Genomic DNA, 17,500 nt, shown 5'->3' on the forward strand with positions numbered 1-17,500 from the left:
AATAATAATAATAATAATAATAATAATAAGCATATTTATATAGCGCCTTTCGTCGAAACCTCAAAGCGCTTTAAAAAAAAATTCAAATACAATTCAACCAAAGTATCAAAACAATTAAGAGCATAGAAGGGCATCAATAAATCATCAATATAAATGCCACATACAATACATTTAAAATTCAATTAAGTAAATATTTCCTGAAAAGATATGTTTTCAGGGCTTTTTTGAAAATGTCTATTGAGCTCGAGAATCTCACAGATTGAGGGAGATCATTCCAAATCGTGGGTCTGAATTTCATAAGAGACCTATCACCAAAATACTTAAGTTTAATTTTAGGAGATGCTAACAGTCTCTAGTCCAAGTTTTATGGGTGACAAGCATGTTTATGTACTTTTTACGCTACATAAACCAGCGAAAAATATATTTCATAACAATGATTAATAATTACGAGATAAACTTATCATTTGCATTCCGTTATCAAAATAGATAGCACTGGGGCAGAGTCGTCAGAGAGAACCCCCCCCCCACACACACACACACACACATACACACACACACTTTCTCATTGTCATTGATTAACCCGTCAACTTCGAGAAGTTCCAGGTTTGAGAGTTTTTGCCATGATGTGGGTCGATCAATCGATCGATTTTTGAAAGATGAGTTTTCTGGCAAAAATTTTAGATACGTGTTCTGGATTAGTGTTGTTCGCTGAAGAAGGGGTTTAAGCCCGAAACGTTCCGTGTTTGGTATATTGTTCTTTTTTAAAGCTGATATATTCATTTTTGTTTATTACTTTTTTACAGGCTACAGCTTCTGGCAGCTTAGCATCACTTTGACTTGTGTTAAAGAACTTTTTACTCTCTAAAGGGGCTGGATTAACTTAGGTCAAGACTCCCTGAAATCTTTCGATTTATTTTACAAGTATCAGTGCGAAGCTAGAATCCAGTGTTTTCTGAACCAAGATTTCTAGCATTGTTTATGTTTCGACTCGAGGCGTGCTGATTTCTTGGGATGATTTTCCTTATTTTTAAAAAAATTTCTGCTTTGTCTGGCACTGTTTAATTACACACCTTCACAGAATTTTATCTTACATCAGTACTTATCACTTTGGTGTTTTGTGTTTACTTTTATCCATTACTCCAACGGCTCTCATTTCCTGTCTCTCGTAAGTCTCCGAGATTCTGTATAAATATTATATATGGTGGTCAAGGAAATCGGAAGTCTTGTCTTGTCATTAATTCACAACACCGCGCATCGAAAATAATCGCGAAAGACGTCTAACTTCTACGAGTACTTCATGGCACAAGACCGAAGGGCTAGAACCCAGGTGGTCGCGGGTTCGGATAAGTAAGTAAGTAAGTAAGTAAGTAAGTAAGTAAGTAAGTAAGTAAGTAAGATAATCGCGACCAGAACTTTATTTTGATTTTATCGATTTCTCTGTCAAATTCAATTTGTTCATAATTTTTAAAAAGGTTTTCGGGCAGAGAATTCTATATTCGGATAGTGATTGGGAAAAAAACTAGTTTAGATGAGCATTAACTCCTGACAGTGGGACCTGGTAAGAAGTGCTGCTTTCTTTTGTATGGGATAAGGCGATCAAATAGGATCGTTGTCAGCCCAAGACGGGTCTTAAAGAGGACTTTGGCATTTGTATAGTGCGTCTTTCATGTAATGGGACCAGTTTAGGTTCTTGCGCATCTCATTGATGCTTTCCATCCTCCTGTAGTTGTTATAAACAAACCTAGATGCTTTGTTTTTAATTTTCTCGAGTTGTTCCATGTTTGTTTTTACTCTGGGGTCCCGAATACATTCATTATACTCTAAAATTGGCCATACAGACTTTAAAGCAGGTTTATCTGATTTTCCTTTGACAACTTTGTATATTTCTTCTTAAGAATCCAAGTTTTGTATTGGCCTTTTTACAAACTTTACCGATGTAGAGCTGCCAAAACATTTTGCTGTCAAGAGTTATTCCAAGATATTCAGCTTTTTGCATTGTCTCCCATTTTTCTTCGTGTATATAATAATATTATTTTCTTTTTGTTCGTTATACGAATTAGCTGGCATTTCTTCGGGTGGAATTCGATTTTCTTTCTTTCTCCCATGATTGTAGTTTGTCCAGATCTTCTTGAAGTATATAGCAATCTTTTGATTTTTGAATTTCCCTGTACAGAAGGCTATTGTCCGCAAAAGTCGATTTTTTAATCCTTCTGATACTTTACTCGTCATATTTTTGATGTATATAAAAAAAGAAGAGGATAAAAATGTTCCTTGAGGTATACCTGGCAGGACTGGAAGTGATGATGATATTTTGTTCTCAACTGTGACTCTTATTTGGGATAGCAATGAAAGGAATGCTTTAATCCATGCGTGGGTTGTTTTTGAGATCCCGTAACGATCAAGCTTGTTCAAGAGCTTTGAAGCTTGGGTGGTGTACTTTATCAAATGTTTTGCTGAAATCCAATAGAATGGTACCTGTTTGGCTCCTTTTATTAAGTTTATTAGCAAATTCTTCACAAGTCTTGATCACTTGTGGCTCGCAAGAACGACGTTTGCAAAAGCCATGTTGGGCATTAGTCAGCACGTTGTGATAATCAAGGTGTGTCACTATAATGCTACATATTACGTGTTCCAGCAGTTAACGTGACATTGATGAGAGAGATACTGGCCAATAGTTTTCAGCACTGTGTTTGTCACCCTTTTTGAATATCGGTGTAATGTGGGCATCTTTCCAGTCTTCAGGAACGTGACCTTGGTCCAAAGAGACTTGGTAGAGGAATTTATAATATATGGGTGCCATTTCGTTACAGAACGTTTTTAAGAATTTAGTTGATATGCGATCTGGTCCAGACGCCTTATTTTCATTGAGGTTTCTCATAAGCATGGGAACATCTTTCTTAGATACAGTGATATGCTCCATTGGGTCTACTTTGTTTCCAATGAGTTTCCCCTCGACTTTCCTAGATGGTACGGTGAATATCGATGAAAAGTGTTCGTTCAAGATATTTGCTTTTCTTACTGGCTCTTGTGTCAGTTTTTGATTTTTATATTTCAGTGGCGCTATTCCAATGCTTTCTTTGTTTTTACGTTTAATGTACGACCAGAGTTGTTTACTTCTACCCTTCGTCAATAATGTTATTGATGTACTCTGTATAAGCTGTTCGACACTAGTTTCTCGCAGATAGTTTAATATCTCGATTGTTCTTAAGGACGTTTCAGAGTTTACAAAGTTAACAATATCCTACTGATTTCATCGACATATCATAATGATTATTGCCCATAAACGTCTTATTCATATTCTTCTTCTTCTTCTTCTTCTTCTTCTTCTTCTTCTTCTTCTTCTTCTTCTTCTTTTTCTTCTTCTTCTCCTCCTCCTCCTCCTCCTTCTCCTCCTCCTCCTCCTCCTCCTCCTCCTCCTCCTCCTCCTCCTCCTCCTCCCCCCCCCCTAAGATATTGTCTTTATGTTTGAATGTCTAGTTGGTAAAGGAATGCCATTATCTTCCAAAATCTTCAAATTTTCAGACTTCTAGAGATCGAGTGAAACGTTGAAAGATGAGTCGTTTACATTAATGCTGCAAGCTTGCTACATTATCATACACTAAAAGCACAATCTGGAATGTCAAATCTATGAATTATACCGCCCGTCAGTGTCCTCAGGGCATTGGAATATAGCACAATGATGGATTTCGGCAGGTTACGCGAGATGCCAGAATGGTAACATTACATCGTCGACAATGCAACAGCATACTTTTAGAAGTGTTATAACAATAAAATCCTAGCCAGTCAGTTGTTTATGAAATCGGAGATAAGCTTTCAAGATGAATTATGATGTAAGGTTGTCCATTCAACTGCACAACAAACTTGTGTAACAAAACGCCATGTTGTTTTGCTATTTTGATGCTAAAGCAGAATTTCATAGAGGTAACAATAGTATAAACTATACAGAAATGCAACAAAACCAATGAAACACGGGCAGTCTGACTTAGTGGCTTCGCCTCGTTACCAAAATGAACAAGGTTCAAATCCTTTCTGCCTTATTTTCTGACTTTAAGCAAGTCACCTTCACCTTGCTTTAGGGGCGCTATGCTAACGGCGACAAAATGCTTTTCTTTCGGGATTATAAATCTATTCATGTTTTGACTTTTATACAGTCTGACCACATGACATTTGAAAAAAGTTCTAACCAGCATGAAGAATAAAAAGTACCGTTTTTCTTTGTCAAGCTTCTCATTGCTGGGCGGACGTGACATCAGACCACTGAATTCTATTGTTACACTAGTCTCTTTCATTGAAAAAGTTTTTGACAGAGTGCGTCTTTTTTTTTGTACAATTTTAATTTGAGAGAGAAATTGTTTTTCAGTGATAAGAAATGTTGTTATAGTCTCCGTGGGATCAGCGCCCTGCGTAAGGCCACACTATAGAATTGCAGGTGGGATCCGAACTTTGTATTGTCTTTTGATTAGGAGCCAGGATATATCAGAGCCCCATTGCTCCGATTCTCAATTTTACGAATCCTCTTACCTTGTTTGTTCTTTTTTAACTCACTCAATCCTACAGATTTTACTACTTTTCAAAATTGGAAATAATGTATTAAAAATGAGCATGTACATAGATAGTTTTATTCAACAACCATTAACATGTAAAAACTAAAAACATTAGCTTTAATACTATACCTATAATTTGTCTCAGAAAAATGTAATGCATAGGCATGTGGTAAAAGTAACCCGGGTAAACTATGAATATAGTCGGTGTTAGGGTTAAGTGAGTTAATTATTATTTGCTGTGTTGGCTGTAGATGTTTTTGAGATCGAAACGATTCTTGCTAAGTATTTGTTGGGGTTATTTTCAAGGGTTTCATTAGTTTCAACTTCGTCCAAACTTTTTTTGACACTTTAAAAAGTTATAACGACAATAATTTTGATTCTAGATTGTCAGTTTTTGTGTTTTTTTTCTTCATTTTTAACATAGAGAACTGATGAAAGCTAATTTTTCCTCAGTTTTTCGAGATAACTTAGCATTGGAGAAATTTTATTTGGGGGGAGGGGGACATCACGAAAACGGCCTCATATTATATCAATTTACCTATGCTACAAGTATATCATGCATGTGAATCTTTAACATTAAAAGATGGTGCAAAAAGGAACATAGAGGTATCAGAAATGTGGTTAATTCCGTAAATTGCAAAGTGGTTCAGGAGTAAAACGACCGCTACAATGACCAGCAATGATATTCTTAAATATAAAAACCCTCGGACATTATTTTAATAACTCGTTAAAATAGGTTGCGGCTTTTTAAAAATGCAACGCGTATTTCGTTTCACACGTTGAGTGAGTCCCTTTCAACGATGAGTTTTAATAACTCACAATTAATTATTTTGTGAATTTTGATTAACCAGTCAACTGCCGTTTGGTCAGAAAAGTCGTTCTTCAAATATCGATTGATTTAAATGACCCCCATCTTGGTAAAAACTCTCAAGCCTGGGATTTGAGAGTTTTTGCCAAGATGAGGGTCATTTAAATCGATCGATATTTGAAAGACGCTGTGGGTTGGGAAAGTAGTCGTTAACTTGCTAATAGCTACATTCTCAACCTACAACGATCGACGAGGAAGAAAACGAAGATCTGTCCTATGACTCTGAAGAGAGATCTTCGTTTTCTTCATCGTCGTTCGTCGATCGGTGTAGGTTGAGAACGTTATCGTTAACTTGCTAATGTCATACTATAAACTAAGGAAATCTGCGGTCAGACCGTAACCTTGGTTGATTAATAGCCTGACACAAGACGTGTATTCCGATGTCATTTTTAAGTCAGTGCATCGCCTGGTGAGTTGCCGTTAGGAGTGCTCTAGGAAGCAATAGATCCTATTGGTTGAACTATTGAATACAACTCACGATTTGCTTCTTTTAGTTCCTTAAAGTATTGCATAAGGCCCGTTGAGCCGGAATTTATCCCGGTTTCTATCGCGTATAACGGAGAGTATCAATTGCTTGTTATCCTCATGATAGGACCCTAGTCTATCGCACAGTATGTTCCACCAGAACTAACAGGCCCAGCTACCCAATCACTGCTGGAAGGGTTCATGGTAAAAAAAAAATCTCGATTTCAACCGAGATCGATCTCCGTCCCTTTGGGTGGGACGCGAGTGCTCTACCAACTGAGCTATCGGACCCCAATTTAGGTCGTGTTGTGTTCTGAGTCAAAGATAGTACCTCTTTACCATAACGCACGCTATTTTGGGTTTAATCGTGAGGATTATTTCGATTCTATATCGATCACATAAGTCATGACTTGCTTCTCATGGTCCCTGGTGGGACACGAGGTTGCAACGCTACCCTCCCTGCGTACGGTTTCTACCCAGTTCTAGGCCATACTCCTCTATTAGATCGCATTGGAAATCTATCTTATCGATGATATACGTTTAGGTAAAATACTCGCAACATGTGGTCTAGTGGCATGACCCTCGTTTTCGGATCGGTAGGCAATGAGTTTAGAGTCCCGCTCTGCGGGGCGCATAGTTGAGTTCTTGGGAAAAGGCTCTTTACTCACATTCTTTCACTATACTCAGGTGTAAAATGAGTATCTGGCTGTAAACAGGAATTATGTTAAGTGTTACTGTTGGCTAGGGACTCTTTGTAAAGCGCTTTGAGCACATGTAGTGGATATTACGCCATATAAAAGCTCACGTTTTTAAAAAGCTCAGTATCTACCGAGTTCTAGGCCATTCTACTCAATTGTATCACATAGGAGATGTATCCTATATTATTTCAAAGACATTTCTATGATCGTATTGTATCCACCAATTTCCATAATTCCTTTGGAATATCCAGATCTGCAATTCAATTCAATTTATTATTTCAGCAGTATTATTTTTTCGTGGAGTAATAATATACTTTTGTATAAAATGAGAATACACTTAGAAGCTTTTAGAGAATATTTCAAAGATATAAGAGAGGACATAAATGTTACAAATGATATGTTTTTTAAAAATATAATTGGAACAAAAAAAAAGAATGATATTATTCCATTATGGCAATATTTTATATTCACAGAATAAAGGCTTCAAAGAACTAAAGATTATAAGGACATGATTTGGAACCAAACGGAACAATGCTTGTGAAGATATGAATATATAATATGTAAGATTGGATTAAAGGACCAATATAATTACAGAGAACACAAAGAAGATCACGTCCTTTGAATCTTGGTATAAAGAACATTTGGACACGGTACGGCTTTTGAGTATCTATTGGGTATAAAGAACATTTGGACATATCGTGGCTTTTGAACCTCGATACAAAGAACATTTGAACATGTCATAGATTTTGAACCTTCACATAATGAACATTTGGACATGTCATTTTCGTCATGGACTTAAAGCTGTGTTGTGTATTTATACTTGTTTATCATGTGTATAGAGATAAATAAGTGTATTATTTTGCTATGACATTGTGCAGATGAGACCAATTTTAATTCTGGTGAGTTTTGTAACAACGTCAGATATTGTTGCAATTTTCCAAAGTACGTTTAGAATTAAGTGCAGTGAGCAGTGATCATCTCTATGGCTGGCAAAATACACCACAAACGACAACCGCAATCAGTTTTTACCACGATATGATTTTTTTATTTCGCAATATATTTCAAAGTAATATTTTACAATTTTAAAAGTACAACCTATAGCGAATGAAGTTGTGATAAAGTCAAAATAATAACAGCTTTGGTAACGATGTGGTGCGTTACTTGATTGCAAACTAGTTCTTGCTTTCAGAACAATTTGTTGAATCGAATGAAGTAAAATCTGTTCATAAGTCTGGCTGGGGAAAAAGGATAATACTATGACTTTATCAACATTCAAGATGCATTTATATTCAATTAAATAACAAATCACCTAGCATGAGAGGTGAATAGTGGTTGCCCTCCCCATTGGTAAACAAAAAGAAACCCTATGCATAAACTGTTACATTTATCATAGACTAGTCTCTTTCATTGTGAGCGCTTTTGATAGAATGCGATTCCGTCAAATTTTCACCAGATCTGCCTGCTATATAAACTGTTTTGGTGCTTTTCAAAATAGAAAGATATATACCTAGACGTCACAGTTACACAATATACAAGAAAATTGGCGTACATTTATTTTATTCAGCTACAAGTATCATGTAGAAAGTAAAAAGTAGTATTAATGATATGCATATAATTTGTCTTAGAAAATTGTAAATAGTGTTTTAAAATAGCCAAAGTCAAATACCGGTATAGTCGGTTTTAAGATTGAAGGAGTTAATGATAACAATTACACAAGCTTGATGTATTCTTTCTGTTAATATTTAATAATCTGTTAGAGAGAATTTGGTGAACCTGACATTTATGTGTGTCTGGATTGAATCATCAACAAAACATTTGAGTAATGTCAATTCTATTCTAATAATACTCAAATCAAATTTGATAATCGACCAACCCCCCCTCCCTCTCCAATGGCATCATTAGACAATTATCATTCAACCTCAAATTTGACAGCCATCAACAACATTAGGAGCAACTTGGAATTCAACTTTATCATCAACATGGACAACAGCACCACAGTGACGATGGCAAACATCAACAGTAGCACAGTCACAACCACCGACCAAGAAATCGAACCTTTACCCTTCACTTCTAAAGTCATTCTGGTCGTCATGTATGCCTTCATAACCGTCGCTGCTGTGGTCGGAAACTCCTTGGCCATCATCGTCTTTGCTCAGGGAAAACGCTCAAAGACAGATCTCCGCCCGTTTCTGATCAACCTGGCTGTGGCGGATCTGATCATGGCAATATTTTGCATCCCGTTCACGTTCTCCTATCAAATCACGAACCACTGGGTGTTTTCCAAACCCATGTGTTTTATAGTTCAATCGTGTCAGCTCGTGAGTGTCACAGCATCAGTGTGTACCAACACGTGTATCGGAATTGACAGACTTATCGCTGTCAAGTGTCCGCTAAGGAAAAGAGTCACAAATTCTAAATCCAAGGTTGTTATCGTTTTCGTGTGGATTTTGGCATTGTGCATGGGTGTCTTTCCGCTCGTCACAGGGAAAACTCGAGAGGTTGGTGGGAAGATCACCTGCGAGGAGAAATTCCCGGATAACCAAATCAAACTGGCTTACACATTTTTCGTAATGATTGTGACGTATTTCCTGCCTGTCACCATTCTTACCGTGACATATTCGATGATCTCACACCAGCTGTGGAACAGGAGTATACCTGGACAATCGGACGATACGAGGGATGCTCATCAACTCAGATCTAAACGGAAGGTGAGTATCGTGTTCATTTAGCTATCCCTTTTGAGAATCTGTCACAAATTCTCTCTTTCTCGCTCTCTCTCTCTCTCTCTCTCTCTCTCTCTCTCTCTCTATATATATATATATATATATATATATATATATATATATATATATATCTTTCTCTCTCTCTCTCACACACACACACACTCTCTCTCTCTCTCTCTCTCTCTCTCTCTCTCCATTTCTCAATTCCTTATCTTTCTCTTTATTTCTCTCTCAAACACTTACTTACTCACTTACACTTACGCACACAAACACAGACACCCATACACACATACACACACACACACACACACACAAGCACAAAATCTGTCCCAATAGAATTCTAACTATCCACCTCTATATCTCTACCTTTGTATGCACGTGCACAATTTACACATAATAATATCGATCTGTCTTTTTATTTATTTAATCTATTTGTCTTTCCATTTAACAATTCGTTCATTCATCTATCTATTTACCTGCCTGTCTATCCATTCAACTGTCTACCTACTTCTCCATCTATATATTTCGTGAGATATTGATGTGCGTGAATCTTTAGCGTGCTCGAACTATTTAAGGAGCCTGGATCGTTATAGTATGCTCACTTCTTACTTTGCCTACGATATTGTTTCTACAGCAAGTTCACTTCACTGAATCATCAGGGCAAAATGAAATACAATTAGACCGTCTATGTTGTTTCATTTTGCCCTGATGATGTCAGTGGTGTGCCTACTATGGAAACAATGTTCTAGGCAAAATAAGATGTAAGAATAATAAAATATATATCGATCTATTTGTCTGTCTATAATCTGTCTATATCTGTTTGTCTGTCTGTCTGTCTATTTGCCTATAGATTTAATGGTTTTTCTATTTATATAGCTACCACAGTCATCTCAACCTAACAGACTTATCTAACTAACCTATAATATATATATATATATATATATATATATATATATATATATATATATATTATATATGTATATATATATATATATATATATATATATATATATATATATATATATATTCTTTCTGTCTCTCTATCTATTTGTCTATCTTTCTGACGATCTACCCATCTTTCTAATTTACTATTCCTCTGTCCGTCTGTCAAATTATCAATATCTCTATCTATCAATCAGTCTACCAATTCATTTTCCTGGGACATGCTCATCTCGCTCGCAGTCTCCTTTATTTCTATCTCTCTATTCCACCGAGACCCCATTGCGCAGACCCCATACCGTTCATTTGTTTTGAGGGGGATTTTTTGGATGTTGTAGAGGCTAATTAGCCACCTTCTTGCCGTTATGAGTTACATCAGAGACAATAAACATTCTTGAGTATATTGATAATTCATCACTCACCGCCATACTCTGAAGAGAAAAAAACATATTTCGCTATTCGGCGAATAAAGCTGTCTCAAAAATAGAAATTAGGCGCATGCTAAAGAATGATTGAAGTTGACGTCATTCAGCTCTTTATTATTGTTTTTACCGCCATAAAGGTTTTTGGTTTTCACCTAATTACTTATCTCATAGACCATGGACGTCAAAGATGACGACATAATGTTGTGTTGGTGACTATTGACTTGACGGGAAGAACTCGGGAGCATTTTGCTCAAGCGCATATTATCATCAAGCTGTACTCTGGTAAACAACAACACATTTCTAAAATTTTGGTCAGAAAACTACGTCCTTCAAAATTAAATTGATTGAAATGACCTTACCATTATTGTTGTCATACGGTGATTAGCTACACATTTTTTCAGATCAGCCGTGCGATAAGGTAATTTACTCGCACCTCCGTTAGTCGGATATAACGTATCAACACACAAAACTATGTGTAATCTTGAATGTTTGTAGTCCGATTGATACAATGAATTTAGTGAGAACTACCCATAAATAAATGCTGGCTAAAAACAACAACAAAGAGCTGAGTGACGTCAATTTTCCTCGTTCTATAGATAGAATGCGCTTGGCCAAGGAGTTCACAACATTGCCATCCGGAAGTATAACGGACCAACACGCAAACTCTGTGTAACCATGAACTTTTATAGTCTGGTTAATACAGTTTAGTGAGAACAACTCACAAACGCGGATGGCAAAAACAATAACAAAGGCCTGAGTGACGCCATCTGCATACTATCTATAGATAGATTCTATCTATAGATGCTGTGTGCTTGGCTAAGAAACTCACAACATGCCATCCGGAAATATAATGGACCAACATACAAAACTATGTGTAACCTTAACCTTTAACCTCAACAGAATTAGACCAAAAATAGAAAAATATCTATCACATAGCCAAAGCGGGTTTCGCCAAGACCGAAGCACATCGGACGTTGTATGGACACATAAATGGTTAGCAGCAAAGGCACTCAAAGAAAACATATCCATAACAATAACCGGAATCGATATGTCCGCAGCCTTTGATACGATCGACAGAGGAAAACTTTTGGAGATATTAACAGACATAGTAGACGAAGACGAGCTCCGAATAATCCGATTTCTCCTCAGCAACACAAAGATACAACCAAGGATATACGGGGCCACAAAACAGACGCAGTTCGAAAGTAACATCGGGACCCCCCAAGGAGATAGTCTGAGCCCGATTCTGTCCACAATATACTTAGAACACGCTCTGAAAGAAGTTCGAAAAGTCATTCCAAAACCAACGACTCATATTGAGAATGCAATCCCAAGAGAAATCGCCTATGCAGATGATGTAGATTTTATTGGATCAACACCAGCAAATATAGACATCATACAAAATACCCTCATGAAATATAACCTCCAAGTCAATGCCAATAAAACCGAATTTACAACAATATCGAGGAACAAAGAGGAATGGAAAAGAACAAAGAAAGTCGGCTCACTAATTGGAGACACCGAGGATGTACAAAGAAGAAAACAGCTATCAAACGCCGCACTCATAAACTCATCAATGTATGGATTAGAGGTGACAAAATAAAGAGAAAAACCAAACTGAAACTGTACCGTGCTCTTGTAAAACCGGTACTTCTGTATAACTGCGGCACTTGGGCGTTGACAAAATCCGAAGAAGAACATCTGGATGCCTTCCATCGCACACAGCTAAGAAGGGTACTGGACATCAAATACCCAAAAAAGATCTCAAATGAATCACTCTATAAGATCACAAAAGAAAGACCAATCTCCCTTGACATTTTACAACAACGATGGCAACTTTTCGGTCACATACTACGCAGGGACAAAAACATACAAGCTAACCAAGCCATGTCGAGATATTTCCAAAAACACGGGAACCTTTTCAGAGGAAGACCGATCACAACACTCCCTGTAATCCTAAACAAAAACCTCACAACACTTGGACAAAGCATTAGTCTCATAACGGCAGGGGACCTTGAAAATCTGAGAACCCTAGCGGAGGACCGGCAATATTGGAGACACCTCACACAGGAAATACTGGAAACAGCCAAGGCGACCCGATCTTTCGGTCGAGACGCGAAAGGCATCTAAGTCAAGTAAGTCAACCTTGAACGTTTATAGTCAGGTCAATACAGTTTAGTGAGAAATAACAAAGACCTGGGTGACGTCAAATGCGTTCTATCTATAGATTGAATGAAGATGACGTCACTCGGGTCTTTGTTATTGTTTTTTGCCATCCACGTTTATGAATAATTCTCTCTTAACTGTATTATCCTGACTATATGGTTACTCATAGTTTTGTGTGTTGGTCCGTTATACTTCCGGACGGCAATGTTGTGAACTTCTTACCAAGCGCATATTATCTATAATGTGTAACCTTGAACGTTTATAGATAGAATGACGTTGACGTCACTCACGTCTTTGTTATTGTTCTTTGTCATCCGCGTTTATGAGTAATTCTCACTAAAATGTGTTAACCAGACTATAAACGTTCAAGGTTACACACATTTTTGTGTGTTGATCTGTTATACTTCCAGGTAGCAATGTTGTGAGCTTCTTAGCCAAGCGCATACTATCTATATAGATAGTTCAAAGATGACGTCACTCAGGTCTTTGTTGATGTTTTTTGCCATCCGCGTTTATGAGTAATGCTCACTGAACTGTATTAACCCGACTAAAAACGTTCATGGATACACACAGTTTTGTGTGTTGGTCCGTTATACTTCCGGATGGCAATGTTATGAGCTTCTTAGCCAAGCGCATACTATGTATAGATAGAATGCGCTTGGCCGAGGAGTTCACAACATTGCCATCCGGAAGTAGAACGGACCAACACACAAACTCTGTGTAACCATGAACATTTATAGTCTGGTTAATACAGTGTAGTGAGAACAACTCACAAACGCGGATGGCAAAAACAATAACAAAGGCCTGAGTGACGTCATCTGCATACTATCTATATGTAGAAATGTACTTCTCCATTATTTCTTTCGCAGCCTTAAAGATATTCAGTAGCAAGTCCCAGTTTTTGACAAGATGTGGGGCATTTGAATCAATCGAAATATGAATGACGATTTTTCTATCCAAAATGTTTTTAAACGAGTATGAAAGAGCAGCCTTGTGCAGTCTCAGCAGTATATAATAAGACAGATCAAGTTGTCGTTTTGACTTGCAAATGGAACGCAGTCAAGTCAATTCGTTCCAAAACGGACTTATGCAATGTCCAAAAAAAATAATAAAACGGTCATATCAAAAACTGACATGAAATCTAGACGCTATGCAGCTTTCATTTGAATTGTAAATATCCCAATTTTTAAACGTTAACTGCCGTAATCTGGAAAAACACGTATTTAAAACTTTGGCCAGAAAACTCGTCCTTCACATATCGATCTATTTTAATGACCCTGATCTTGGCAAAAACTCTCAAACCCGAGATTTCGCGAAGTCTTAGGTTTGAGAGGGTTGGGTTTTTTTTCCAAAATGAGGGTCATTTAAATCAATTGATATTTGAAGGATGAGTTTTTTGGCTAATTTTTTTTCCCTGGTTGAATGTTTCCTTTAAATGTCTGGTTCTTAATTTGCTGTTACTCTATTCCGTTCCAAGTCCGGTGCGCACGGATTATTGCAAATTCCTCAAAATTACGAAATGTGGTGCCGTGATTTTTTGCATGCTGGCTTATATTTTAAGTGACATTACGAATTTTGAATACCGATAATGATTGACCAAACCGTTTTCTCACAATGATTTATTCCTTTGATCGTTTCATCATCGTTTCATCGTTTGCAATAAAATATGACTCAAACTTTAAAATGTTTATAGAAATGGTGTGTTGATTCTCTTTCCCGTGGGTAAAATAATGATAACAAAGTGCATTCAGTGGCGTAGCTTAGCAAATAATTTTGGGTTTTTGAAATAGTTTATATAGCGCAATATCCACCAAACGTGCTCAAAGCGCTTTATTATTGAAATCTGATTAGATATTTTGGGCACGCTGAGAAACGTGTAAGATACTTTTAATTATTAATGAACAAAAATGAATATAACAGCTTAAAATTTGAACTAAATACCAAACACTGAACGTTTCTAGCTCAAATCTCTTCTTCAGGCAATAACAAAACCAAAAAAGTTTGTATTTGTTTCGATATGGGCTAAAGAAAGGTTTTGAGCCCGAAACATTCCGTAATTGGTATTGATTTCCAATTTTATATTCATTTTCGTTATTTACTTTTTACAGTTCACAGCTTCTGGCAGCTAAGTATTACTTTGGCTTGGAAATGGGAACGATCAATATTCATGCTTTCGTCCAACCAGGTCATCAATCACATGATTTGTTGCTGTCAAACAATTGACCAGTAGGTTGTTGACCAATCAAAACATAGAATTTGTGACACACCTACACATGTGCTCAGACGAACATATTTGGTTGTTTTTAAACAATAACGTCAATGAAATCGACCTATCTCTGATCATTGTTACTGTTTTTATACTGTCAGATGGGTTATCACACGATTTTCTCGATCATATTGTAAATGTTTAACATTATACATAGTTTTCTGTGTTGGTTCTTTTGATCAAGCAGTAGAACAGTGGGTATTTTACTTAGACACATGCCATCGATAGTGAAACATGCGTAGTTCGCTATGTTACCCAATCACTGTCATTGTTTACATTATGACGGCTGTCCGAGAGGCGTGGTTATCTAGGTGCCTATTGGATATTTCTTAACAAATGTAAACACGCTGCTTTATTTACAAAAGTTATAAACAGACCCATATGTCAAGATGAATAAAATGACGAATCGTGATGTTAGATATTTAAATAGCTGTTAACGCTTTTCACTATGTGGGTCATTTTGAGCACATTTTGCAATGTGGCCAATGACCTCGAGCACATGGAAAGTTAATAAAGATCATCCTCATTAATTGCGTGGTCAGTGGCAAAGCGTAGGTGTGTTCGTTATTCGACATATCAATCGGACAGTAGGCCAATCATTTTTATTAATATCACCCACTCATGGTGGAAAACGGTAGAGAATATTATGTGTAGGGTATGTGTAGTAAAAAGTTGTCACATTTATTTTACTGGTGGTTGTGGTGGTGGACGTGGTACTGGTGGTGGTGATGATGATGATGATGATGATGATGATGATGATGATGATGATGATGATGATGATGATGATGATGATGATGAGGATGATGATGATGATGATGATGAGAAACACTTTTCCCTTGCATATTGATAAACTGAATTGACTGCCAAGTTTTCTTTAAACTGACCTGACACGTCAAAAAAAGTGACAAACTGCAAAACATTTTAATATTTTGATATAGATAGAACGAAGTTGACGTCACCCGGGTCTTTGTTGTTGTTTTTAGCCAACCATTTTTATGATTAGTTCTCGCTACATTTTATTAATCAGACTATAAATTATGTTTAAGGTTACACATTGTTTTGTGTGTTAGTACGTTATTTCCGGCTGGCGAATGTTATGAGCTTTTGGAAAAAGCGCAAAGCATCAATATAAAATAAATTGAATAAAGTTTACGAAGACCGTCTTTTACCTTTTTGTGATTGCTTTTAGATCGCCAGTTTGGTGATTAGGTCTCATTGAATGCTATCAATAAGCTCTAACAAACAATACACATTAAAGGCAACATATATAGATAGTTCGAAGATGACGTCACTCATGCCTTTGTTATTGTTTTTGCCATCCGCGTTTGTGAGTTGTTCTCACTAAACTGTATTAACCAGACTATAAAAGTTCATGGTTACACATAGTTTTGTGTGTTGGTCCGTTATACTTCCGGATGGCAATGTTGTGAACTCCTTGGCCAAGCGCATTCTATCTATAGTTTTGTGTATTGGTACGATTGTGTCTGGCGGACAAAACTGGTGTGAATTTTATCATTTTCTCTTGCCAAAACAAAAACAAAAAGGTTTCTGTCAATGAGAGCGATCTATATTCATGTTTTCGTCCAACCGAGTCATCAGTCACGTGATTTGTTGCAGTCCAACTATTGGTCATTTCTTAACAAATATAAACACGCTACTTTGTTTATGAAATTTGTAAACATACCCAAGTGTCGAGCTGAACACAATCACCAATCGTAATGCTAGATAGTTAAAATCTGTGAAGACTTTTCACTATGTAGGTCACTTTGAGCACATTTTGCAATGTGACCAATGACCTCGAGCACATGGAAAGTTAATATAGATCATGCCCATTGTTTGGTGTCAGAAAATTTGATGAGAACTGACCATAATATATTATATCTGGCTGATTTAAAATGAGATCTAAACATTTGAGTTTAGAATGTTTACCGAAGGTTTAAATCACAAATTCGTGGAAAGAATGGACATGGATTCAAAGACACGATCACGTGATTATGAGATGATTACGTCGTCGTCAGTATACTCTATTTTCGGCTATTTAAGATTCCTCTGGGATTTGACCTTCCCCTCAACAATGCCCAGGGAAATTTCCCTTGGAGGATGGCGGCAGGGTTGGGGCGTAACCGGGGGGGGGGGGGTTCGAGTGTCCTTCGTTATTGAATCGTCATAATATGTTGTCATAACGTGAAAGTTTGGAAGCAACGATGACAGATGATTTTTAATAAACTACGATTATTAAGAAAAGAACAAACCTTAAAAAATAGACGCCTCGCCTGGGAATTCGTCGTACTGCTTTCTTGCTATCCGGGTAAGTATGGATAGAACGAACTTGACGTCACTGATGCATTGTGTTTATCCAAACAGCTCATAACATCCACTATATAACGTACCAACACACAACACTAT

General features: G+C 36.9%; 1 protein-coding gene across 1 annotated transcript in view; it reads left to right on the forward strand.

Annotated features, from left to right (window-relative positions):
• The window catches only part of LOC144972993 (QRFP-like peptide receptor), a 123,117-nt gene that overhangs the window by 2,222 nt on the left and 103,395 nt on the right, over positions 1-17,500 (forward strand). Inside the window, exon 2 of the mRNA XM_078914897.1 lies at positions 7,049-9,283. Coding sequence (XP_078771023.1) covers positions 8,465-9,283 — 819 coding nt within the window. The 5' untranslated portion in view covers positions 7,049-8,464. The remainder of the gene's footprint in view (positions 1-7,048; positions 9,284-17,500) is intronic.

This window comes from Berghia stephanieae, chromosome 5 (assembly GCF_034508935.2).
Source record: "Berghia stephanieae isolate SIO BIC M18660-M18661 chromosome 5, UCSD_Bste_1.3, whole genome shotgun sequence".
In the NCBI taxonomy this organism is placed as follows: domain Eukaryota; kingdom Metazoa; phylum Mollusca; class Gastropoda; order Nudibranchia; family Aeolidiidae; genus Berghia; species Berghia stephanieae.